Source organism: Bubalus kerabau, chromosome 4 (assembly GCF_029407905.1).
Source record: "Bubalus kerabau isolate K-KA32 ecotype Philippines breed swamp buffalo chromosome 4, PCC_UOA_SB_1v2, whole genome shotgun sequence".
NCBI classification, from domain to species: Eukaryota; Metazoa; Chordata; class Mammalia; order Artiodactyla; family Bovidae; genus Bubalus; species Bubalus kerabau.
Genome location: NC_073627.1, coordinates 13255486 through 13280934, shown reverse-complemented (window position 1 = coordinate 13280934; position 25449 = coordinate 13255486). Strand labels below are relative to the sequence as shown.

Below are 25449 nucleotides of genomic sequence, written 5' to 3'. Positions count from 1 at the left end.
CGTCCACTCTGGTCTGGGCATCCGGCAGTGTCGGAGCAAGGAGCTAGAGTCTCGCGGCTCCCGACCGCCGGTACCTGCCGTCCATCGATCCCGCTACCCCCAGGTCCTGTCTGTCCCAGAACCCCGACCCCGCTGACCCAGGAGACTGTCCTCGACATCCCTCGACCCCGGCTGGCACGAAGTCTATGCACCCCTCAGACCCCAGCCTCTCGGTCCCAGCCCTCAGTCTCCGCCCCTCCGCGCGCCTGCGGTCACGTGACCTGCGCCAGTGCGCGTGTGCGGCGGCGATACGTCACTTCCGGCCGGGCCCCTGGCAGCGGCGGCGGCGGCCGAGAGGGCGAGGTGAGGCGGTAGCGGCGGGGGCGGGGCGGGCGCGGCCCGGACCCGCCCTGGCGCGGCGGCCGCGAGGGGAGGGCCCCGGGCTGGGTCGCGGGGTTCCCTGCTCGCCGCGGCGGAGGCTAGGGAGGGGCACGGCGAGGCGGGGCGGGTCCGCGGGGCAAGGGGCTGAGAGGGAGTAGCGGGCCGCCGTTCTCCGTCGCTGAAGCTGCCGCCGCCTCGTCGCCCGGGGAGCAGCCCTGACGATGCTTCCTGACCGCGAAGCGTGGCCGGCCGGGTTCCCTCGGTTCGCCCTCCGCCGCCGTCCCGCGTATCCCACGCTCCTGGTCTCTGAGCTGGGCGAGGCAGTGTCAGGGGAGGGAAGGGGGTAAGAGGCTGCCATTCCTCCGGGAGCTCACCGGAACCCCGGGGGATGCCGAGGTGGGCGGGGACCGCCATGGGGAGGCCGCGAACGAAGCAACCCAGGTTTGTGAGAAACTTCAGGTAACGCGGAGGCGCATAAGTCGTATCCCCTACCTGCCTCCGAGGAAGACTTCCCAGAGAAGATGGTCATGAGCCGGGCCCCCAGGGCCAGGGCGACGATTTGGGGCAGATGGGACATTTTGAGCAAAAGCCTTTGAGGTGTCAGGGGGAGTGTCTAGAGCTTTTAGAAAGCAGTGCGGGTGGGGAGGGAAGGGTCAGGCCCCAAGTCTTGAAGGAGAAGGCTTGATTTGGGGTGAGTGGAAGGGCTGGTGAGATTGCCAAGTGAGGAAGGAGGGGAATGCATACATTGGGGTTTGTTGCTTGGCAGGGAAGCTGCTGCTGTCACCAAGAAAAGAGGGAGAGGGGTGGTGCAGTGCTTAGAGGCTTCGCCTGGGTCTTTTCAAGGGTCGCCAGGCCCATTTGGTATCTAAAACAGCAGTGTCCTGCCTGAGTGGTAGATTGCCTTCTAAAAGTCTTATTGGTGGAAACGGCTCTTGAGAACCCCACAGACACAGAATATGAAGGGGAAGTGGAGTCTTGAGAAAATTTGAGTACCTATCAAAAATTTTAAAGTAACACAGAGTGGCTGTAATTGCATCATTGATTCTAACTCCGGAATATCCATTGTCACTTTTCCAGACAACAGAATATCATCTCACCCCCTGCCTTTACGCATATGGCTGTGTATGGGGAAAGAGTTCAAGACTGGCAGTCTGGAGACTGGGCTTTGGGCTCCCTTCCCCGCATTCCTCCTCCCTGGAGGTCTCTGAAGCCCTTTTTTCCCCATGAAAGAGCAAGGTGCTATATAGATCCATCCAGGAAGAGTCCCTCCCTGTCTCTAAGCAGAACCACATTGGTGCCAGGGGTCTGGAACCTGTCAGGGGTACAAGCAAAGGCAGAGGCAGTCTCTGGGGTGCTCAGGGCAGCTCAGCCATCCTAGTCTAGCCCTGATTTCTGTGGCCTGGGAGGCCGAGAGGTTGGGAGTCTCTTGGGGCCCAGATCCCACTCTGCTGAGTGGCAGGTTGCTTCATCTGCTAAACCTCCAAAGTGGGGTTTATTGGTGTTCTCCCTGGCTCAGTGCAATGGCTGCTCCACAGTTGGCCCTTGGCTGCTGCCCCTCCACACTGTGTCATATGTTTGTGGGTCTACACCATGCCTGAGGAAACTCTGTGCGTTCAGTTTGCCCAAGGCTGCCCTGGCTTGCACTTCATAATCAAGAGCAGCCCTTTTTACGCTCAGAAATGCCCAGTTGGATGATACATTCCTTCAGTGATTGCCCTGTCCACTGTCTCGTTCGATACGCAGCCACAGAGATTTTGTTTGAGGTTGTGGCTTCATGTGGCTGTATTTGGGTCCCTTTGAGCAGGAAGGCCTGGTGAACATTCTTGGGGGTTGTTTTGGCTCAGATGGGGATTCCATGGCCCATAGAGGGAAGAGACGCTGCCCAGAGCAGCGATGGATGACCCTCAGTCACGGAGTGGTTCTGGACCCTGCCGGGTGCTGAGCGTGTAGCCCGCTGGCTGCTATGGGCTAGGCTGTTGCGGACAACAGTCAAGGCCTGTGGAGTACACCAGGGGACTTTGTGTGGTTCTCTGTGACTCTGGCAGCAGCAGAGGTGGCTCTCTGGCTCAGACTGTGTTTGGGAAGGGCTGGGGGCCCAGTAGCTGGTGACACCCACACCTGGTGAAGTAGATTATGGCCAGACTGAGGGCTTGATGGCAGTAGAAGGCCCTGGTAGTATCTGAGTGGGGAGTGACTTGGGTGGGGGCAGGTTTTGGGAAGATCATGCTGGCATCACGTGTACCAGGGATGGGGAAGGGTAGTGCAGGGTACTGTCTCGACATGGATTGGAGAGTGAGCAGTGGATGTCGGACCGAGAGTGGGTGGGAATGGGAAGAAGTAACTGAAGAGCACATACACGTAGGTGGAGGCTTGGAGTCTATGGCCTGAGGGGAAGCTCTGCATCATCAGATCTGAGACCTCAGTAGTGTGAGCTGGGCCTCACAAGCTCCATCGAGCATGAAAAAATGGGGCTAACCTTTGTGTTGGCGATTGCCAGATACAACCTGATTTCAAAGCTATTAAAAGGGTAAAAAAGTTTTCTCCGAGGTGATGGGATGTAGTCAGGTTTTGAGCTCCAGTCTTCAGGAAATAATTGTCCCTGATAATCATGGTAAACAAAAGTCGGAAAGCAAACAGGAGGGAGATGTTTGCAGAAGTGGATACTCCCTCCCCACTGGCCAGATGGACTGGAAACTCCAACCTCAGGGGACTCTTGTGGCCTACTGGGCCTTTTTAGGTGTCCCTGGCACTTTTCCAGGCGTGCCACTCTCCCCAGCCTGCTGGTCGCCTGGCTCCTCTGCAGTGGCCTCTGTAGAGGCCCTGCTCAGCACTTTGCTCAGACAGTAAATGTGCTCGAGTTTCCCTTTGCTTCACCATACACACTACCGTCAGCCCAGGCCTCGCACCTCTCTTCACAACCAATTGTCAGGCACAGGCAGTCTTGGCCGAAGGTCCCACTCCTCCCCGCGCTCCGCTGAGCCCCTTCCTGCTAGGTCATTGGAGGTTTTGTCATGGTGGCTCAGCGGCCACCTCTCTGCCCTGGCCTTCCTTGAGTCCAGCTGCCTTTTAGACATCTCCTCCCTGACCTTGTTTTGTCCCCCTTGTCCACGCCTTTGCGGCTCGGCCCTCTCCACTGGACAGCCGTGTGTCCCCAGGCTTCTGTTTTTAGCATCAGTGGTATGATTCGCCCGCCGTTGCCACGGCTCACACTTGTAGCTGTCACCTTCCAGGGCAGAAACAGGCCCAGTGTATATGGGCCCCTTTCACTGGTTCTCCCCTCGGCACAGACAAGCGCTGCTTCTCTGGTTGCTCCTGTGCACCTCTCGGGAGCCACCAGGCCCTTTCCTTTGGGTACATCCTGGAATTGGAATGGCTGTCACGGGGCATGCATATTTGTTAGATTTTTCCAGGAAATTTCCTTTGGGGTCAGCGTGGGGGGCCCAACTCCTTGGAGGAGGTGATGAAGGTGGGTGAGTGAGTGCAGCTCACTGTCCCTCTCTCTTCAGGGGAGCAGCAGGCCCTGGCCTCGCGGGAAGCTGCTGATATACTCAGGTGAAGCCTTGGTTTCCCTGCATCCTGCAGGAGGCAGGGTATCCACGGGGGCGGGGCAGGGCCAGCCCAAGGTCCTAAGGAGAAAGGCCCCCAGAGGGAGGCCGAGCTGCTGGGAGAAGACGGAGGACTCGCGGGTTCCTCACAAGTAGGAACCAGCTGGTAGGACACAGGCCATTAAAGACAGACCTGGTTGGGTGTGACCTCCCCCATCGAGAGGAGGCAGACAGTAACTCCTTTTTAAAAAGTCCTTTTACTCATTCTTCAAGTCCTGAGGACATGAGAGCCTGTGGGTGTCTTGCCCCTGGCCAAGGTACTTCCTGGCCGCTCTGTCCAGGGCACCAGAAACCTCGTTAACTCAAGTAGCACATCTGTGTGGGCAGGTGCCCAATGACAGGTACACAGCTCCACCGCTTGTGGGGCATTCTAGCCTCTGGTCAGGAAGCACAGAGTGGGGGCAGCAAGGGATGGGTTCCCACTGTGGAGACTGAATGCTCCAGGGGCCTGGGGCCCAGGCCTTGGGAATGCAGAGACCAAGGGGAGCAGGTGAGGCGCTCAGAGAACCAGAGCCATGTATGCATGTGCGTGTGTGCATTCGGGGCAATGGGAGCTGGAAGGGGCTGGCCTCTGAGTTAGGCCTGAGGCTGAAACGGGGCCTTGGACCAAAGTCAGGCACCCATAAAGGCCAGGCAGCCCTCAGGCTGTGACCAGAGGAGGCCAAGGCCGAGGCTGCCCTGGAAAGAAGAAGCCCTGGAGATGGGCAAAGCTGGGAAAGCAGGTACCCTGAAGAAGTGGCCCCCGAGGTCTGAGAGGACAGACTGCAGGAGGGATGAGGGGGCCTGGGTAGGAGGGGCCAGCCTGGGTTGGGTGGGGGCTGGCTGATCCTCCAGGCGCCTCTCTCCTGTTGCTTAATTGAAGCCTCCCACCTCATTGCACTGCCAACAGCCCCTTGGGACGTGAGTGTTCTTGAGCCCCTTCAGTGTCCCCAGGGCACCCTCAGGCCAGAGAGGGCTTTCCCTCTGTGCTCTGGTGTCTGTGGGACTGGCACCTGGACAGGAGAATCATACGCAGTGAGATCCCTCGAGTCCAGGAAGGGAGAAGTCCCTTTGTGAGGAGCAGGGCCCCTCTCCTGGGAGGGCATAGGCTTCTATGTGCCCCCCCCAGGAAGCTGGCATTGTGCTTTGTCATTACTACCTCCGCTTGTAGGCTGTTTTACCTGTGCAGATTTTTTTTCCCCAGCTGGGCTGTGCAGCATGTGTGATCTCAGTTCCCCTACCAGGGATCGAAAGCGTAGCCTCTGCAATGGGAGCAGAGTGTCTTAACCCCTGGACTGCTAGGGAAGTCCTCCTGTGCAGGTGTTTAAATGCCAAAGGAGCCAGAGAGGAAGTATCCACTGGGTCTCATCTTCCAGGCTCTTCAGGAGGGGCTGTGGCTGAGCATTCTGGGGCCCCCAGGCTCCAGGGATGGGGGAGGGGAGGCACTTGTGCTCACAGGCCCTTCCCAGGCTTCCCCCATCCCCAGCACCTGGGGTTGGCCTCCTCTGGGGCAAGGCCAGGCCTGGGACTAGCCCTGTGCAACTAGCTTCCTCACCCTGAGATGCGTGTTCTCAGCCAGAGAGGGGACTTTGTCCAATTGGGCAGTTTTGAGAGTGAGTCTAAAAATAGACCCCCATCCAGGGCTGTCTGGTTCCTGGGCTGAGAGAGCCTGTAAACAGGACACACCCCAGAGTCTCGGTCACTAGGATTGGCCTGATGGCTTCCTCCAGGCTCACAGTCCTCCCCCAGCCCTCCTGTCACACCCTGGGGACCAGGAAGCCGGGCAGGCACTTTTCCCATTGGGAAGCACATCCCCATTTTACAGATAGGAAACTGAGGCTCAGTGGAAACAAGATCCTAGGCCCTGCAGGCCGTGAAGGCACTGGATGACTGCGGGCCTTTCCTGTAGCCCCGCACTCTGTTAGCAGTGGTGTTATGAGACTTGGAATATCAACAGGGCTTCCCGACCCTGGGGTAGGTGTGTTCCCTGGGCCGCGGTGGTCCAAGTGCGGGGTCCACTGGAGCTCAAGCTGCTCTGACTCGGGCCTGTTGGTGGCCCCTGGCCAACGGTACTGAACCTTTAGCCAGCTGGATTGTGGCTCGACCCTGTCTCCTGGAAGGCAGGGAGACCACAGTTAAAGAGAAGAGGCAAATGCCCCCACGCCCTTCGCATCCCTGGACCCCTTCTGGAGAGGGTGGCAGGGTGGCCTCTATCCCACTCCTATGTCATGGGGCTTCCCTTCCAGAGGCCGAGGGGATCCGGCAGTGGAGTGCGAGGACCAGACGCCCCAGCGATGACCAGGTGGGTCTTAGGTAGTGGAGTGACCTCCAGGTGTGGGGGGGTCCTGCCCTGTAGCCCCTCCTCACGGGCCGGGCTCCCCCCCAGTTCCCCCGTCTCCAGAGTCGTCTACAACGGCAAGAGGAACAATAGCCCCCGCTCTCCCCCCAACAGCAGCGAGATCTTCACCCCGGCCCACGAGGAGAATGTGCGCTTCATTTATGAAGGTACACGGGGTGTCTGCAGCCAGCCCCCCTGAGCCCCTCCTCCCCCTGAACTCCTGTGGGGTGTGGAGACCCAGTTCTGGTCATGGGTGTGCATGGTCAGCACTGTGGTGGTCCTGACAGGCAACACCCCAGAAGAGGCAATGTTTGGAATCAGTGGTGGTTGCTGGGGAAGAGGGGGGCCATGGAAGATGGCGCACCCTGGGGTTTCTTGGAAGAGGTGTGGTGGAGGTGTGAGCACGTGTGCACAGCATTTGTGCTGGGAGGTGGGGGATGGAGGACATGGGAAAGATGGGGCACCCACCTGGAGGAAGTGCTGTACCCTAGTGGGTCTCATAAGCCTCTGTGACTGGAGCTCTGGTCATGGTACCATGAGGCCAAAAGGGGCATGGCTTGGGCAGGGCTCCTTGAGGGAGCAGGGTATGTTGAGGACAACTTCAGTTAGGAGCAGGCTGGACTTGGGGGCCAGAAACTGTTGAAGTGGGAGTTTGGGCTTGGGGGGCCTGTGGGGCCACTCAGAGGGGAGGGATAGGGCAGGAGCGGGTGCCGTCTGCTTGGATACTGACAGGGCCGGATGGCAGGCCCCGGGGTAGGGGCCCTGACCACCCCTGCTTCCTGCAGCCTGGCAGGGTGTGGAGCGGGACCTGCGGAGCCAGATGTCGGGCAGTGAGCGGGGCCTGGTGGAGGAGTACGTGGAGAAGGTCCCTAACCCCAGCCTGAAGAGTAAGTGGGGCTCCCTGGGCAGGAGGGGCCGACCAGGGGGCAGGAAGGCCCACCCACCTGCTGCTTCCAAGCCAGCCTGGTGGGGTGGCCTGGGTCCCAGGGCTTTCAGAGGCGAGGGCAGGACAAGGGACAGACTCTGCCTCTCCACCCGCACCCACCACTGACATTCTGTCCCTTGGCAGCCTTCAAGCCCATCGACCTGAGCGACCTGAAGCGCCGGAACACGCAGGACGCCAAGAAGTCCTAAGGCCCGCCAGTGCCCCTCCCCTGGCCTCCGGGAGATCTGGGTGCAGCCTGCCGCTGGCCGCTTCCTCTCCTGTGGGATCAGCCCCTGGGAGGGGGAGGGGGCCTTGCTCCCTGTGGGCCGAAAATCCCGGGACCAGGACAGGCATGATTGATGGCCAAGGCCTGCCCCTCCTCCCCGAGCCTCTCCTTTCCTCTCGGGGGATCTCAGGTTACCCCCGTCCCTAGGAGGGCCTCGGCCCTGCCAGCCTGTGCCCACCCCGGGCCTGGCTGGACCTTTGGAGCTGCTGGTCCTGCCTGCCCCCAGGGCCTCGACCCTGATTCTTGTCGCCTTCTCCTGCCCCCACCCCCAACCCCTGGGCACTTCCGGGATCAGGAGGGAGATGAGGGGCCTTTGTTATCTCCTGTGCTGTGGGACTGGGCTGGTTTTGTCCTGAAGTGGGCAGGAGCCAGGACAGGGTGGTCCCAGCCACACCCAGCATGGGTCCCTCACCGACCCCTGCTGCATCTGTGCCCGGGGCACGGGGAGCGTCTGACCCCCAACCCCACTGTCCAGCCTGGCCCTTTCCTTCCTTGTCAGCTTTAGGATGACACCAGCTCTCCGGGCCTGGCACACTGCTGGGTGCCCCCTCCAAGGGTTCTAGGCAGCCAGGTCTGGCTCGCCCTTAGGAAGGGGCGTGGGGCTGGCCTGAGCTGATGAGGCTACCCAGTGGGTCCTGCTCTGTGTGGTGAGTTGGGAGGGTCTTCAGGGCCATTTTTTTTCTTCCTGTGCCCTCCAGATTCAAGTGTCTGACTGAAACCTGAGGACCAGTAAATAAAGGTGGGGTGGCATTGGCTTGGCAACTTGGTCTGTGAGGCCCCTGTCTTGGCTGCCCACATGGGGCTGGAAGTCCAAGGCCCAGAAGTTCCATCTGATCCCTGGGCTCCACCAGGGGGCTTGGGCTTCTGGAGGGCAGTGGGAGGTGGAGGTGGGGGCCCTGGAGGTAACACTTCCCTCAGCAGCACTGGGCCCTTGGGGGGTGGCCTGTCTGCTGTCCAGAGAGGGTGGCTGCTGGACTTGGAGAGCCCCAGTGCGCTTGACCTTCAGACCTGGACGTAGCCCTGGCGGACAAGCCAAACCGGAATTTATTTCGGGAACAGCCCTTTCCTGTTAAGAGTATTCTGGGGCTCCAGTGGCCCCACAGGTGGCTCTGGGAGACGTCTTCTCCTGGGGGGGGGGGGGGTTCCCCAGGGATGAGGGTGCAGGAAGGATGGTTCATGCAATAAGCAGCAGCCAGTGGGCGTTGGCTGGTGCCAGGCCCTGAGCCAAGTTCCTGTAACCACACAGGCCTGTTTGCTCCCCAGGGACCTATGGGGCATCCTGCCAAGGGTTTGAGTGCCTGCTGGGCTGGGTCACCCACACAGCCCCTGTGCTTGTGGCTGGAAGGAGGTGCGTGTGGCCTGGATGGGGTTCAGGGCCCTGTGGCCAGAGGCTGGGCGCACGGGCACACGTACCCTCCACCCAGCATGTCCAAGACCACTGAGGATGGGGTGATGGTCAGCCAGCAGAGATCCTCCGTTGGGGAAGGGGAGGGGTGGGCCTGAACCTAGCCAGGCCACTGCTGCACGTGTGGCATTGAGCAAGCTGCTGAGTCTCGAAGCCTCCGTTTCCTGAAGTGGAGGTTAGCACCTTCCTCTGGTGGCTGCCGCAACAGTCACCTCATGGATGCTCTCGACAGGGCCCTCGACCCACAAGACGGCGGGGGCCTGGATGTCTGCCCTCTTGCAGCCACGGCCCTGGCCTTGCTGTGACTGGGGCATGTAACACTGCTGTCCTGCCTGTTTCCCATTTTAAGTGAGGGTTTGGGCTGTGGTGACTGGAAGGCCTTCCCCTGAAGGGGTTTCAGGCCCCCTGGCAGCACACTGGAAACATCTAATATGTTGCGTTGGTTAAAAATCAACTTGACTTTGCTCCCAGCCCTCTTTGGGTCATTCGTCCCTCCTGTGGGGTTGGAAAGTGGGAATGGTGGCACACCGGGCCCCCAGCATCTGGGTCTCCCCTGTCTATAGCCACTCTCCCCTGGCCTTGCCTGCTAGCACTGATACTTTGCCCCTGTGTGGGTGGGCCCATGGGACAACCCTCGAGGCCTTTTCATTCCTGCTGTCCCAGCCAACTTAAGGTTTTCTGAGAAAGAGGCCCTAGGCCTGGAGTCTTCAGAGGTGGGAATGTGGTTAATGGGCCGTGCCAGGGTTGCGGGGGACGGGTATCGAACTCGGGGGCAGTGGTGATAGAATCCTCACCAGCACGGTGGGCTGCCTGGTTGACCCTGAGTGACTGGAGACACCTCCCCTACCCTCAGACAGTGAGGAGAGAGGAGATGAGGGAGTGTCCTGGTGGACGGGGCACCCACATCTCCATCATGTTCTACCCTTGGCAGTGCCACACACATCTCTGCTTTTATTCTGTGCTGGCAACTTGGTGGGGGATGGGGTTATTACCATGACACCTCAGCGAGGGGGTGATTTTATTGCCCTGATTGTCCATATGAGGGAATGGTGACCTGCTGTAGGAGACTGGCCATATCTGATTTTTAAGGTCGTTGATCAGAATCTGAATTCAGCACGTACTTGCTGAGCATGTACTCTGAGCATGTTCATGTGTATTGAGCATAAACAGCAATTCCCCAGTGTCGTAATACCCAGTCCATAGCCCCCTGCTGTCGACAATAATGTATTCCTTGGGTTATAGACTCAGAAAGGCGAAGTGCATCAGCTGCATCAGCTTGATGTGTCCCTTCAGTCTGTCTTAGTCACAGTACTGCCTCCTGCATTTTCCCTCCATTTATGATTGAAGACTCCCTGGATACCTGATGTTGGAGTTTCCCAAATTCCGGTTTTGCCTGGTTGCATCATTGTGTTAACAGGCTCCTCTGTTCCCTGCGTTTCTGTAAACTGAGGTGAGAGATGCGTCTGGAGCAGACTTGGGGTGTAAAGGGATTACTCTGGCTGCTGTGTTGAGAACAGGCCATAAGACTCAGGGTACAAGTGGGGAGACCTGTTAGGAGGGCTACCTCTAGTGAATCGTAGGAGGAAGAAGATGGGTGAGGGCGCAGGCAAGGAGCTTAACATGGGCAGTGGAATTCGACGTGCCATTGGATGTCTTATGTAGAGGTGCCAAGTGGGAAGCTGAGTCTAGTGTGGATCTGGAGGGGCCACGGGTTGGAGATAAAGGTTGGGAGTAATTTTAATGTTGATGTTATTTTAAGGTTGATGAAGGGAGGAGGGTGGGACCTGCATTCAGGTAAGGGAGGAGGAAGCAGGATAGGGGGCTGAGAGCAGTGGAGAACAAGGTAAGAGAAAGGGTGGCAGGGGAGGGCCTGGGACTGACGGCTGCTGGTGTCCAGGAGGAGGCCCAGGCAGGCAGAGAGTTTGGTCAGGTGCAGCCCTCAAACTTCTCTGACTCACCTAAAGGCAACCACTTTCAACTTTGCTGCTGATTGTTTTGTGTTTCTGTTTTTAAATAGCATACATGAACTGTGCTTCTTGGTTCTCCCCTTTCCTTCTTACCCCCAGCCCAACTTATTTGCATGCGTGCTCAGTCATGTCCGACTGTTTGCAACCCATGGACTGTAGCCCCATCCTCTGTCCATGGGATTCTCCAGGCAGGAATACTGGAGTGGGTTGCCATTTCCTTCTCCAGGGGATCTTCCCAACCCAGGGATCTTCCCAACTCCAGGGATCAAACCCACTTCTCTTAGTTTCTTGCATTGGCAGGAGGATTCTTTGCCACTGGCACCACACACACGTGTTTCTACCATCCACTGTCCTCCCTAGATAGTTTTTTTCCTCATAAATTTGGTTACATCAGTGTTGAGTATTTAAATTATGATGTCTATGTGTTCAGAGCTGAGCCATGTGGTAAATTGTGATTTTTTTTTCTGCTCAATTTTCTGTTCTTGATGTTATTAATTGCCACCTTTTTTCATTTGCTTAGTTTTCTGTGTACTAACTAAAGACCTGAACTCTCCACCAGGTTATCTAAATCTTTTCTCAGTGTGTTCAGTCACTCTGACCCCCTTGAGGTGTCTCTCCTGTAAACTTGCCCTGCTTAAGGCGGCCTCCCCCAGTGACCCGCTCTGCCTGGCACACTAGTGCCATCCCGGGGGTGCCCATCACTCCCCTAGGTGTGATCCTTGTTTATTGTAGTCCCTCTGAGTGCTACATACACACTCACGCAGACAGACATGCTGGGTAGTTCCTATGCTTTTTTGGAGGGGAAGGGTATGAGATGAAGGGCTGGGGTGGAGGTGGGAAGGGAAGCAGAGATGGCGAAGGGGCAGAGAGCCTAGAATGTTCATCTTCCTGAATGCAGGGTGATGCTGTGTGGGTGCTGGGCCCTGCTTTGGAAAGTGGGTTACCCCACCGGTAGCCCCTCCACCCCACCTGCAGGACAGCCTGGTCCGAGTCGATGTTTATTGGCTGGATGAGTCCAGCCCCTGCCTGGCCTCCACCCCATCTCCACCCTTGACTTCACCGGCCTGTTCCAGTTCCTTTGGGGATGGGGACAAGGTGAAGGAGGACAAGGGCAGAGGGAGTCCGGATGGGGAGGGCTGTCAGGAGGCCCCTGGGTGAGTGGCACACCCCTAGGGCAGTCACCAACCCTGAGCTCAGCTGGCGTGAAGGAGAACTTGTGCCCTCCTTGTGCTAGCTTGTGCCCACAAGGCTTCTGGGCACGGAGGACGGGTAGGGGTGCCCCTGTGGACAGGGGCTCAGAGGTGTGCTAGGGCCTGGGGAGCCTGGGACAGGAAGTGGTTGAAGCCTCAAGGTCAGGGGTCTCAGGTCCTCAGAGGCGCAGCCAGCCACGCAGCCCTGCAGCCCACACCAGTCACAGCAACATCTCATCCCACCAGGCCACAGGAGAGCCCAGTCTATTGCAACTCACTTTCTGCCCTTCCCTCCCTGCAATATCCGGTGGCATGAGGTCAGTGTCCCCCTCAGGAGGGCCCCAGTGCCTGGGAGGTGAGTAATTCTGTTTACCTTTCCTGAGAGGCCTCCTGTCCTTTCATTTGCCCCAATTAACCCAGCTTTGCCTGAGCAGCTCCAGCCCACGTGGCTGGGCGGGGACTGAACACCCCCTCCCCCAGGCCCCAGCAGTCACTTCCCACCAGCTCCTAGAAGCAGGGCCACCTGGCTGGCCCATTTGGATTCTGCTCTTGGCTCCTGCTGCCCCTTCCTCTTTTGACAGCACCCCTGCTCTTCCCTTCACACCTCCCTGCACTGGGCATCATGGCACCAGCCACAGGGGCAGCTCGTGAGGCATGACCATAGTCCTAATGCTCCTGCACTTGCCTCTACCCTCTGCATCAGATGCACTGTGCCCCAGGGGTCCACAGCTTGGACTCAGGGCGTGCCCATCTGACTTTCAGCCCTCACTGACTACGAAGCAGAGTGCCCACCCACCACATGACAGACAACACCCTCGTGCACAGCTGTCCTGGAGTGGCAAGGACTGCAGGGACTTCTGTGAACTGACTGTTTTGTTGGGCCACAGTCTTAGGAAAACTCTGCTGTGCCCGCACTTGGATGGTCTCGATTTGGGGCATTCATCTCTCCCTGCTTCAGTTGGCAAGTGGACTGTGACGCTGGGGTGGAAGCAGAGACCAGTAGAGGACATCCAGTTCTGGCCTGTCCAGTGATACCCTCACCGGGCCTGAGTCCAGCCCTGGCTGCGGCTCCAGCAGGGAGCCAGATGTATTCATGTGGGGTTGCTAGGACTGTGATGTCAGTGGCTCTCCCCTAGGCCATCTCTGCCCTTCATTTCCCTCTGCAGGCGAATGGTGACCCTCCAGGAGTGGGGGGGCCAAGACTGAATGGGCACTGTCCACTCTGGCTGGGGGTGGGGGTAAGCCCACATAAACTGGGCTGGGGGCAGCACATGCAGGTGGGGCACTTCCAGCCACCACTCAAATCCTCAGGGGTTCCAGCTCCAATTCACCGGTATGATGGGGTAGTGAGGAAAAGTCTAGAGGGGGTGAGTCCACATGGGCTGTCCTTGGCCACTCCCTTCTCATGGGGAAGCCCTGGGCTCAGCCAGCCCTTCTCCTCTAGCCCAGCTCTCTACCCAGGGTGTACACAGAGCTCTTTATTGTTGGAGGACACGTTTCCTTGAATATGGACATGCTGACACCCAGGATGACAAAGGGGCACACATTCACAGAACAGCTTTCCCACCACATGCCGTCCCCCACCCCTGGGCACAGAGCAGGTGCCCCTCAGACCACCACACTGGGGAATGTGTGGACAAGGGTGCTGTCTTGCTTCCACACACTAGCCTCCGTTGGACATCAGTTCCAGATTTCTGGTGATGGCCTCTCTGGGCCTCTGAGTCCAGCCCCAGCTGGAGTTCTGGGGGCTTCACTGGGGGTTTTCGGCAGATCCAGGAAGGCCACCAGCGAAGTGGGTCTCGGCAGAGGGGTCCTGGCCAGTCCCGTTGCTGCTACTGCCCCTTGCAAGCAGCAGCTTCTTACTGGGGGGGCCCCTGAGGGGCCTGGTCGTGTGGCTGCCGGCGTGGCGCTCCTCCTGCAGTGCTTTGCCCTCACGCCAGCGATGCCAGCGCCGCAGCAGCTCTGACTGCACCTGGGGTGGGCAGGTGGGTCGGGCCATACCCAGGGCCTGCCCCTGTTACCCTCCCAGGATCCCCAAGCTGCCATCTTTGAAGGGCAGTGTGGTGCCCTGGGTATAGAACCAGGCAGGCTCTGTCACCACAGAAAGCTAGGGACATCTGGGAACCTCTCCCTCTCTAGGTGCAGGGCTGAGGCTGACCCATCTTGGCAGGCCTGACACCCAGCATCTCGGCAACTGAGCCCAGTAAGTGCAGGTGGACACAAGGGGCTTGCACCCCTCAGGGGTAGGGTGAGGTTGTCTACACTCCCCCTGACACCACCACCCCCCCCCCCCCACCTACCTCCTTGTTGAGGAAACAGTAGAGAATGGCCACCAGCAGACCCTGGAGAGAGGGGGTGGGGTTAGGGCCGCTCAGGGCCTGGGCTTTGGGCGGTTATGGGGCGGGAAGGCACCTGGAAGGAGCTGAGGAAGAGGTCGAAGAAGAGCTTGGCGGAGCGCAGGGTGCCCTGGGCGTGCTCATCGGTCACAAAGGCGAACACCACCTCGTGGACTCCCAGCAGGGGGATGAGGGTCAGTGTGGACTTGGCCAGCCTGCAGGGGCAGAGCCTGAGCCACCCGGCCCAGGCCCTCACCAGGGCTCTGGTGCCCCACACCCACCTATACCCACTCTGGCCCCCAGGGGTGTCTGGGTCTGTAAGCCGCCTACCCCCCAACAACCCCACACCCACCGGAATTTGTAGTCAGTATAACGCATCTGGTGGGCTCGCAGCTTGGCCACCAGGAGGTGAAGGATACGGATGAAGATGAAGAAGTTGATCTGTGTGTGGGGGACACAGCTCAGGGCAGCCCCTGGCCCCCACCTATCCCTCCTGGAGGTGGGTCGGGCAGCCAGCCAGGCCCTGGCTCCCAGGCCCTAGGGCTGTGGGCACCCAGTCAAGGATGAGAAGCCTGGCCCGAGGCACAGGGCGCCGGCCAGTGTCCTGGCAGAGTGCCAGGTCTCCCTCCCTGTCCACCCCGGCAGGGTGCCGTCTGTCTCCTTGGGCTGCTGCAGGCCAATGCAGGAAGGAGGGGCTGGGGTGGGGGGCAACTCCAGCAGCCTCTCAGCCCTCCCTGTGGTGCCAGCAGGTGCCCTGTTTCCTCACCAGGATGGCCAGGAAGACAGGGAAGCGCAGAATCCACCAGAAGGCCATGTTGTCATTGCTAGTCCAGCACCTACAGGGCAGAGACTGCTCGTGCCCTGGAAGCCTCCCAGCACACCCCCCCACCCCTGCCATCCCATAGATTCTGTGGGATCTAATTAGTGCCTCAGGAAAAGAAGGGAGATAATTACCCATGACCTCCACCCCGTGGCACCAGGTTTGCTCACCACCCCCCACTGATGCTGGCCAGAGACCCCCGAGGCGCTTCCACACTCTGAAGCCACATGGCCATTCCCCACAGGGCTGGGCTCACCTCCCAGCTGGGAGAGGTGAGCCCCTCTCCAGCCCACCTTCTAGTCAGCTGATACTCACTGAATGTTCTCGAACAGACACTTCACCACGGCCCAGGGGATGACGAACAGCATGGGGGCACCTGCTGGGGGGAAAGAACAGCTCTGGTCCCAGGCCCTGGGCTGCCTGCCCTCACCCCTGACCCCTGCACACCAGCCCACTCACCCCAGCCAATGCCCAGGTAGAGGGGGAAGCAGCTCCTCTCAGGGACGGCGGCGAGGCTCAGCAGGCTGTGCAGGTACACGCCCTCCACCAGCAGCCAGCAGTAGTTGGCCACAACGCCATACTGCATGAACACCGCAGCCACCCGGCAGCCGGCCACTGCCTGCCCACGGGGGCAGTGTGAGCACAGGTCTCCCAGCTGCCTACCACCCTGGGGCCTGGAGGCTAAGAAACCGGGCCCGGGCACTCACCCCACACTCACCCCATCACTCAGCCAGACGCTCACGCTGATGTCGTCCCCGATCCTCTGGCTGTAGCGCGTCTTGAGCAGCGTGTCGATGACCAGCACAGAGCTGGCCTTGAGCATGAAGGACACGAACAGGTTCATGTGGATGTAGTTGCGGGTGCAGTGCAGCTTACTGTGGGCACGGCGAGTTAGTCCCTGTCCCCCTGCCCACTGTGGCCCCGCCACCCCCACCCCCGTGTGGGTCAGTGGGTGTACCTGAGGCCCAACAGCGTGGCGAGGGCCAGGAGCAGGGCCCCCAGGGACAGGGAGTAGCCCACCGTGTACATCACCTGGAAACTGCTGTACATCTTGGCCACCTCCTTCTGCAAATGGCAGTGGCCAGTCGGGGCTGGAGAGGGCTGCCTCGCCCGACCCCACCTAACGCCAACCCCACCCCATGGCACCCACTGCAGACTGACCTGGACTTCAAGCTCCTTGTCGTCCATCTGGCACTGGGAGGCGTCTCGCCATGGCTGCCCCCGAGGCCCACGCACCCACTGCCCATCGGGCCCGCACCTCTTGAAGACGAGGTGGTGCTGCACTGGGGGGGGCAGGCTCTGGTCAGTGCTCCGCCCCCGCGCTCGACCCCCTCAGCCAACCCCCCACATCCCTCCTGTGGTTACCTTTGTGGTACCAGGGCAGGTACCAGGGGCAGGAGATGTTGGCCGTGGTGTTGGGAGGGGTGTCCGGCCAGCAGGAATATTTGTCAAAGGTTCTGTTACAGACCAGCTCTGCAGAGACGGGGCCAGGGTTGCTCCTCAGCAGGGCCTGGCCCCCACGGCCCCTGCGGCATGCTCTCTGCTCCCTCCAGTGTGTGCTGACCATCTTGCCTGCCCCGGACGCCTCTGTCCAGCCTGGTCCTGAGCTCCAGCTGTGCCTGGCCACCTCCCCTTGGATGCCCCGCCTCTCACCCTGGGGGTCTCCCCTTTTCCTAGTGCCCCTCTGGCAGTACTACTGTCCCTGGAGGCTGAACCCCAATTCTGTTGCCATCCTTCTGGGCCCAACACCAGCCCCCTTCCTCGCCTAGACAATGGCTTGGCTTCCCAGGCTGCTCCTCCTGCCCTAGTCTCTCTCTCTCTCTCTGCACTCGAGTGATCTTCAGAACTTGTCCAGAACACTGGTGCCGGGTCTGTCTGAGCACTCCAAATAATGGCCCATCTCCCTGAGCGTCACCAGGCCCGATGCCCTCTGCCTGCCCCTCCCGGTTCACTTCCTCCACACATTGCCTGCTGGGCCTTGAGCTCCATGGGAGCAAAGACTGTGTCCAGGCCTCAAGCGTGGAGGGCTGGTGCCCAACAGCAGAGGAGGGTGGTGAAGCACCCCAGTTCTGGGGCAGTTCTTCCATTTCTTAGACACCCTGATCTGTAGCCCTGGGCTAGTCACTAGCTCCTCTGTGGCTCAGTTTGCTTACTTGTAAATGGGTGGGTGGGGGTTGGGGGCACAGGGCTTTCCCATGAGGAGAGCACTGGACTCGGGCCAAAGGCAGGGCTCACCAGTCGGCAGGGGCAGCAGGCTCAGGTTGTGGAGACACTGGTCACCATAGAGCTTCCACTTCTCAAACAGGAAATCCATCACCTGAGCAGAGGGGGTCTCTGGCTGGGGGGGGGGGGCGGTGCACAAATGGACAGAGGGGACAGACTGGCTTCAGCACAGGGAGCATGCAGCCTGGTGGGAGTCAGGGGCTGGGTGGGGGACTGGCAGTGCTCACCTGGCAGGCCAGCAGCAGCAGCAGGAAGAGGTGAGGGTAGTGTGGCTGGATGGGGGGCATGCCTCTGGGCAGCTGCCCCCCACATCTGGCTGGGGTTGCACAGCTGGGGCAAAGAGGTCCTCGCGGGTGCACGCTCCTCTGGGGTTGCGAGTATCAGAGCAGCAGGGTCTGTGAGGTGGGGGGCAGGCTCTGGCGTGAAGAGGCACAGCTGGTTTCTCTCATGATCAACAGGGTGTCCTGCTCCCCTAAAACCACCCCTCCCTCGGAGTCTCCAAATCCTACTGATGGAGTGGGAGCTGGGAGGGAAGTGATGCAAGAAGTGGTCACTCTGCCACTTGGGGGTTAGGGTCTGGCCCCGTGCCTGGGGGGCTGGCGCCATCACCCAAGGGGAGCTGCTTTCTCACGGCCCGTGACTGTCTGTCTGGAGGCTGGGCCGGCCCCAGAGCCCCTCCCCTCCATGCTAGCTAAGTGATCGCAGTCCTGCCTGGTACCAAAGACGTCAGGCGGGGGAAGCAGCCTCCCTAACTGCCCACCTCCTCCTTCGGCCCTTGCTATCCTTCCCACTATTCTTAGCCCCTGGGAAAGTCAGTTTGGCAGGCTGGGGTAGGGTGCCGGGACAATCCATCATCACTTAGTCCCCAGGGATGTGGTTATTGAGGTGGCCCTGGGCCAGGTTCCAGCCTTGCCAGGAGCCAGGAGTGCCAGGCATATGCTCAAAGTGGTCCCTGGCACAGGCATACTCCCTTGCCCAGGACTGGGGCGTCTAGAGGCTTCCTTGGGCCCCGCCTAAGATTCAAGCCAGGCTTCCTGGGTTCCCTGGGCCATAGCATGCAGGCAGCCACAGCGTGTTCCTTTGAGATGAGCACTGCCGGGCTGCCGGGGGCTCAGATGCAGAACCGCTGCCCTCATGGTTCCTGTAGTCGGGGGGCCCGAGGTGCCTGGTCCTGGCCAGAGCCGCACTTGAGGCATCAGCGGCCCCATCAGGCACGTGTCACTGCTTCCAGAGTCTGTTTTCTGCTCTACTGAATTCCACAAGGGCACAGGGAGGGGCTCCCTCACGCGAGCCCCTCTAGGGCTGTGGATGGGCCCCTCCCACCAGGTACCCTGCCACAGAGTGAGCATGCGGTGCACCGATGGATGGACAGATGGATGACACTGGCTGGCTGGAAGGCAGTGCCTGGGAGAAGCCAGGGAGGAGGTAGGGAGGAGGGGCGCAGGCTACGACCGAAGGTGGAGGGTTCCCGGACAACCCTGGATCTCAGTCTCCTCCCATCGGAGTCCAGATGGGCCCTCAGGGGGCCAGCTCACGTGGACTCTCCTGTGATTCACTCCTCACCCTTCATGGGACGCCATGTGGTGGGTCCACACAGACTGCCGTGGGGCTCCTCACCCTTGGGCCAGGGTGTGGGTCAGGCCTGGTGAGGCAGGGCCCAGGAGTCTCTGATCTGCAGGCCCTGGTCTAGGTGAGGAGCCAAGGTTTAGGGCTGCTCTGGAGGAGCTGGACCGGAGGGCTTTCCGAGGCAGTAGCCCCCCAGGCGGGTGGAAGACGAGGGCAGTTCAGGTGTCCCTAGCCCAAGGGGCCTTATCTCCTGATTCTTATCAAAGAGCCTGCTGCCCTGCCCTTGCCCACCCAGGCCACAGAGCCTGCTGTGTGAGGCCCTGCTGTGGGAGAAGGGGAGACGGGTGGGCCGGCCCAGGGAGACAGAGGCAGCCTGGATAACTAGAGGCTGGAGGGGCGGGGGAGGCAGAGAGTGACAAAGGATGGCTGGGGCGGAACGGAAGGTGCACAGCAAGCAGGGGACAAGGGGAGAAAAGATACTGCCCGATAAGCTGTCCCTGCCCAGAGGCCCTGCAGCCGGTGGTGAGGGGAGGGTGAAGTGGCGGGACTTGTCCAGTGAGGAGCTCCAAAGCAAGATGTCGGCCCCCTCAGAGCCCAGGTTGGGGGTGGGGGGTGGCCCAGATGTGCCTTGACTTTCCCATCTGAAAAGTGGAAGTTCACCTTGCTAACTTCCTAGGGCTGTTAGGAGAGCTCAAGGTGGGCAGGGCAACAGCTGGGCCAGTCTGCCTTCCAGGTAGGAGTCAGTCAGTCTGGGAACCACAGAGAGAAGCAGAGCCCCAGGGTAGAGGGGAGGGAAGGATGGGCTGCCCTGGGGCCCCAGCCAGGGCAGGGGAGTGGGGAGCGATTCTCCATACCCTTTACTCTGGTCTGGCACATGGGGCTGGGAATCCTTGAAGATTTCCACACAATTCAGTACCTACAGATCCCAGGCTGGGTAACCGGTTCAAGGAACCCAGGGCCCCAGGGCCCTAGGGATCAGGGCATCAGCATCCTGCCACCAATTTAAGAGGAGGATGACCGCTCTCACTAAGACTCTGATAGAAACACAAGAAGCGGCAGAAATGGATGAGGCCCTCCATGCCTTTCAGGGGGAGTACAGGCAAGATTTCTAGACACCTCTCTGCATGAGGGCTGGGTACGGGATGACTTTCAGCTGTGTGCAAGGCTGAGGTCCTGAGGTCCCTGCCATGAGTGCCCAGGTGTGAGGCTGACCCCACAGGAGAGGGGGACATTGCGGGGCCCAGTTCTGGTCCTGGGACCAAGGGCAAATATCAATAATTTAACTTCTCAGAGCCTCGGTTTCCTACTTGTAAAATCCTTGGCTCTGCATCACCAAAGAGTAAATGAGCTTTGCCACTTGAAGAGGAGGACAGAGTATCAGGTCCAGGCCCCCTCCCTACCGTGGGGGACACTGCAACCCCAGAGGCAGCCTGCCAGGCCCAGGGATAAATATTTGTTGAATGAATGAGGACTGACACCTGGATGCAGAGGTGTCCCTCCATGCCTCCCATTGGCTGTGGCATCAGGCAGGGCTGCTGTTTTCCACCTTATTACTCTCCTGGCACGGCCCAGGAGCCAGTGGGGGGTGGGGGACTAACGGCAAGGGACCAAGCCTTCTCCCTTCACCGACCTGGAGGCCTGGCTCTCTCTCTGGCCCTGGACTGCACCTGCCCAGCACAGGTAGCTCAGGATTAGACACTGATGTGGTGGGACAGAGAGCCAGCTTTCTCCCAGCCCCACCTCACCCCCTCCTCTGTTTCCCACTCCCCCACTCCACAGGCTGAGGGGGGCATGTGTTCTGCCCCCTGCTTGGCAGAACGCAAAACTCCTGGGGGCTCAAAGCTCAGCCGTTTCCCCAGTTTCCCTTGGGGATGTCCCAGACTCCCAGACCTGGAACTGCGGAAAAGACCACCCCCCCGTCAGGATGGTTGAGCTCCAAGAGGTGAGCATGGTCACCCCAGCTTCTGAATGGGGCCTGCCAGCTTCTGATGAGAATGGGCTTGGTGGGTGTTTGTGAAACCAGAGCAAGTGGCAGAAGGTCATGGCCCCAGGGTGAGATCAGATCACCGGCCACAGGTTGTTGACAAAGCCTGATTCCTGCGTCCTCTCCCACTCAGTGGGGGCAGGGCGGGCCTGGAAGTGGGCCAGGGTGCTACTGCCCCACCAACCCTCATCCCCCAGCACAGAAGGCTGGACAACATCCCGAAGGGTCCTTGGAGAATGCAGGTGCCCCGACATCAGGAGTCAGTGGGCTCCTGGTAGGGGTAGAAACCCTGTGGCCCCTGCCTGTGAGTGGGGGCTGCCCCGTGAGGAAGACTGGGCAGTGCCCTGCCCTCTCTGCGGATCAGAGTGATAAGTGTAGGCTCCGCAGATGAATGTGTCAGGCTGGATGCTGTCGCCCCTCGACCCCTCCGGGGAAACCCGGGTAACCAAGACACTACTGGGAAGCTTTGGGGAGCAGCCGCTGCTGGAGTGAAGCAGGGCTGCCCAGCGCCCGTCCCCACGCCTCTGGGGGTGTCTCCGCGGTTCTGTGTATGCGCGGGGAGGGGAGAAGAGGGAGTGCTGGAGGGAGGAATCGGGAGTGGAGGGGGCAGCAGGACAGAGCTCCCGGCGGCCACAGACACCCCACTCTTTTCCCCCCGGGACGCGCTCCTCGGGGAGGAGAGGACGGAAGAAGCGAGGAAGCGCTGAGACCCTCAGCCCTCCGGGTAGTTCGGAACCAGGTTGACCCGTCCGAGCTGGAAGGGCGCATCCTGGGGTTGGGAAGAGGGTGTCCGACGGATGAGGAGGGCAATACCCGGGGCCCGAGACCGCCCACCCACGAGAGGGGTGCGCGCCAGCCAGTCCCCCGCTCCAGCCTTCGGCCCCTGGCCGGGAACTTACCCTCGAGCCCGTCCCAGGTGCTCACCGCGCGCCGCTCCGGCCTCTCCGCGCTCTCCGCGGTCCTCCGCGCTCACGGGTCGGGGGCTCGCAGCCGCTCGGGCCCGCAGCCGCTCGCCCCCGCAGCGCTGCCTGATCAGGGTCGGCGCCGGCTCCGCGCCCGCGCCCGCGCCCCGCGCCAGCCGCACGCGAACTTTCCGGCGGCGGCGACGCTGGGCGGCGGCGGAGGGGGAGGGAGGGGGCGGGGGCAGCCTCGGCCCGCAGGTGGAGCGGCGGCCGAGGGTCCCCGCCTGCCGCTCCGAGCCCCTGCCCGCGCCTCCGCCCTCCTGCCGCGGCCGCGGGGAGCGACTCGCCGCCCCGGAGCCCCTGCCCGACAGACCCCTCCCTGCGCGCCGGTGCCGGCACCTGCCTCGCGGACTCCTATGCTGCGGGACTCTCCCCGAGGACGCTGCCCCGCAGACCTCCTCACCCAGAGCTCACTGGGGAGACCCCCTCCCGGGGAACCCCGGCCGGCCGATTGCAGCTCCCAGCCGGGAAAGGAGCGGTGGACGGACAGGTGGGATGCGTGGTAGGCGCGCGACCAGAGACGGGGGCTATTGCCCCCTGCCCCTTCCCCTCACTTCCTCCGGGTTCTGGGCCCTCGCCGCTTCTTTCCCGGGTGCTGATTGCGGGAAGGACTGACGCTCCACTTAGCCCTCAACGTGGCTCCTAGGTGACCCTTCCAGCGCCCAGAGCAAGCTGGACTGGAGCGGGGGCCAAGGCCCTCCACAGGCCGAGCCCACGCCAGGCGGGGAAGAGTGGCCCCTGGGATGCCTCTTTAAGCCCGGTGTCCTGAGTCTTCTCCCTTAAGCCCCCTCCAGCGCAGTTCATCCAACAGCCCCCAACCCCACCCTCTACGCCTAACCAGCTGCCCAGAGTCCCTGGCCACCGCTTCTCCTACTTGGAGAGGACAACGCTCTGCTCCTTCCACACCTCTTCCTTCCCACACTTCCTCCTTCCTAATGCCAGATCCCAGATTCACCCTCCTGACGATGTCCTCTTCTCCCACGACCCCTCCGGTCTAAAGCCAGCCAGCATCTCAGCTACTGCTTTAGGACCCCTTTCACTTCCTCCCCAGTGGGCAGTCCCCAGTGACCTTAGGGTCACCAAACCACATGGACACTTTGGGGCCTCATTTTTGCTGGCATTTCAGGATCCGGGGACCCTGATGGTCATGCCCTCCTATGGAATGTTCTCCCTTGGATATGGTTTCCAGGCTGGCATTCCCATCACCTCCTCTCTGCACTCCTTTTTCCCTTGGACAGTTCCCTGTGTACCACCCGGGTCTCCTGGTGTTCACACTGCTAGATGCCCAGAGCCACATCAGGACCCCTCTCCACTGGCCCGCTGCCATTTCCTGGATGCACTTCCTCGGCCCACCCACCAGCTGGACACCTGGCAGGGATCCTGAGGTTTCCAGCCCATCACCAAATCCTAGTTCTCCCTCTCATGTTTCTCTGGAATCCACTGTCAACTGCTGTCCTGGGTGCCTTCCCTGACCCACTGGGTCAGCTCTTTTTTAGATGCTGTCCTTTATCTTTGGGGCACTTCTCTAAATTCTACTTCTGTTTGGGGGTGGGGGGACATTGGAACATGTGGTTCTCCTCTACCCATGGCTCCCCCACCCTCCAGCCCCCAGAGCAGAGCTGAAGCTGGTCCCAGCACCCCATGACATGCCCACAGGTAGTGGGTGCTTGGTAACCTGACCTCTACACACCTGCCCTGCCGCTGTCTGAAGGCTCAGGATGGAGGAGTATTACTGAGAGTGCTCACCAGACCCCCATTCTTACCAGCCCACCTGGAACCCTGCCCCCAGAGCAGCCTGTTTTGGTTCAGGCAATGGCCAGAAGGCAAAGGTCAGAGGCAAAGGTCAGAAAGTCGAGCTCTGCTTACATAGGGCTGACTGTGCAAGTGCCGGGGGCAGTTGCTGGGGGTGGGGAGCTTTCTGAGACGGGTCCCCAAAGACCACCATCCTCCACGCTCTTCTCCCCTCCTCTGGCACCTCTCTTCCAGCTCTCCTCCCACCTCTCTGGGGGTGGGGCACCCATAGGGACCACACTGATCTGAGTAGGTGGAATCTTGCTTGTGACCTTGGGCTCCTGCCTCACTGTGAGCCGGGTAACTGGCACCACTCTGGGTGTCTGTGAGGCTCAGGGGAGAATCTAGAGGTTCTTCCTAGATGTGGGAGTAACCTGAGGAGCTGGGAAGGTCATCCCTGCTGTGTGATCTTCAGAGAGGCCCTCTGGACCGTATTTTCTTGACGATGTTTTAGTTGGGTGGAGGCCCGGCAGTCTGCAGGGAGGTTCTGGGTGGCCCCCGTTGGGTTCTAGCAGGAAGAGATAAGAAAGCATAAATGTAGAGTGTATGATATGGGGGTGGGGGCATACCTGAAATGTGTAGTCACAGTGGGGAGCAGAAGGCAGAGGGAGAGGGAGCAGATGGGGGTGAGGGCCCCTCCCTGGGCTGGGCCACCTTTATTTACATAACTGAATTCATAAGACATAAATAGACCAGAAACTGGGAACGAAGGGGGCTGGGCCTTCCCACGGGGTGTTGGAGGTCTGGGGACTGAGGAAGGGGCCTGTCTACCACTGAGTCCCTGAGGGTCCCGTTGGCGCCTTGGAGATGTGCTGGCTCCCATGTGCCAGGGCAGGCGGGGGCATTGGGGGCTGCCCTCTGCAGCCTCGGGAGTGCTGTCCTGTCTATCTGCGCTGTGGGCTCTGGAGGCACACCCAGAGTTCAGTTTAGGCATTTGGCTGAGTGGTATGAGCTAGTACTGCCGACGAAGCAGACACCCCAGCCTCAAGTTCTGGGGGGAAGATGATGATAAGCGGCCAGGAAAGAGGTGGCCGCATGGGGTGGTTCATGGCCAGATGGGGTGGTTCGTGGCCAGATGGGATGGTTCATGGCCAGATGGGGTGGTTCTTGGTAGAAACCCAGGGCAGAGGGACCCTGGATTTGGGAGCTGCAGAAAAGGGGGCAGAGGGAAAAGAGATGGTGCCCCCAGAGAAATGGCTGTTAATGTCACAGGGCGGTTCCTTTCAGATCTCTTTACTGTGCCTCAGTTCATTGCTTTTGATAGAGTTTTATGTCAAGGTTTCCCTGCACAGCTGGTAACATAAGCATTTCCCCATCTTCATAAGAAGTCCTCTCAACACCATGGTACATGGGCACTTAGTATTCCAATGTGTGGATCTGTCAGACTTTACGCAACCATTCGCAGGATATAGGAATCAAAAAAGGGAACAGTCCCAAGCTGTTTCAGGTATGCCCCCCACCACTCCAGGGAATGAGCCCCAAACTGCATCCTGGTGCCTCACTCAGATGTGCTTGAGAGACAGAGAACCAACAGAAAAGAGGACACCAGAGGAAACGAGCTAATGCAGGGATCTGAAGAAAACTTCAGACGATCTTCCTCAGATAGGGAAAGACAAGGCACCCGTGCGACTAGGAGAGGGCACTTCGCAAAACAGGAAGAAAACAAGAAAGAGTCCTTGTAAGGTACAAAATAATATCTGAAAACTTAAAAA

General features: G+C 60.1%; 2 protein-coding genes across 6 annotated transcripts; one reads left to right on the top strand and one right to left on the bottom strand.

Moving 5' to 3' along the window:
* Window positions 1-199: 199 nt before the first annotated feature.
* On the top strand, window positions 200-8255 carry MCRIP1 (MAPK regulated corepressor interacting protein 1). Its single transcript, XM_055575380.1, has 5 exons — window positions 200-703; window positions 6191-6246; window positions 6331-6449; window positions 7068-7169; window positions 7352-8255. Exons 2-5 carry the CDS (start codon window positions 6239-6241, stop codon window positions 7414-7416), a joined length of 294 nt encoding a protein of 97 aa, XP_055431355.1. The 5' UTR covers window positions 200-703; window positions 6191-6238; the 3' UTR covers window positions 7417-8255.
* Window positions 8256-13525: 5270 nt separating this feature from the next.
* Window positions 13526-22074, bottom strand: GCGR (glucagon receptor). 5 transcript variants are annotated; one of them, XM_055579832.1, is made up of 14 exons: window positions 21884-22074; window positions 17662-17829; window positions 17447-17549; window positions 16577-16684; window positions 16373-16494; window positions 16170-16276; window positions 15930-16086; window positions 15671-15830; window positions 15527-15587; window positions 15158-15227; window positions 14744-14832; window positions 14468-14606; window positions 14356-14397; window positions 13526-14027 (listed from the first exon to the last, which is right to left on the bottom strand). In XM_055579832.1, exons 2-14 carry the CDS (start codon window positions 17719-17721, stop codon window positions 13806-13808), a joined length of 1440 nt encoding a protein of 479 aa, XP_055435807.1. In that variant the 5' UTR covers window positions 17722-17829; window positions 21884-22074; the 3' UTR covers window positions 13526-13805. The 5 variants fall into 5 exon arrangements, with proteins under 5 accessions (XP_055435807.1, XP_055435808.1, XP_055435809.1 ...); XM_055579833.1 differs by lacking the exon at window positions 21884-22074 and adding an exon at window positions 19661-19715 and having other exon boundaries at window positions 17662-17850; XM_055579834.1 differs by lacking the exon at window positions 17447-17549 and having other exon boundaries at window positions 17662-17850.
* Window positions 22075-25449: the final 3375 nt, after the last annotated feature.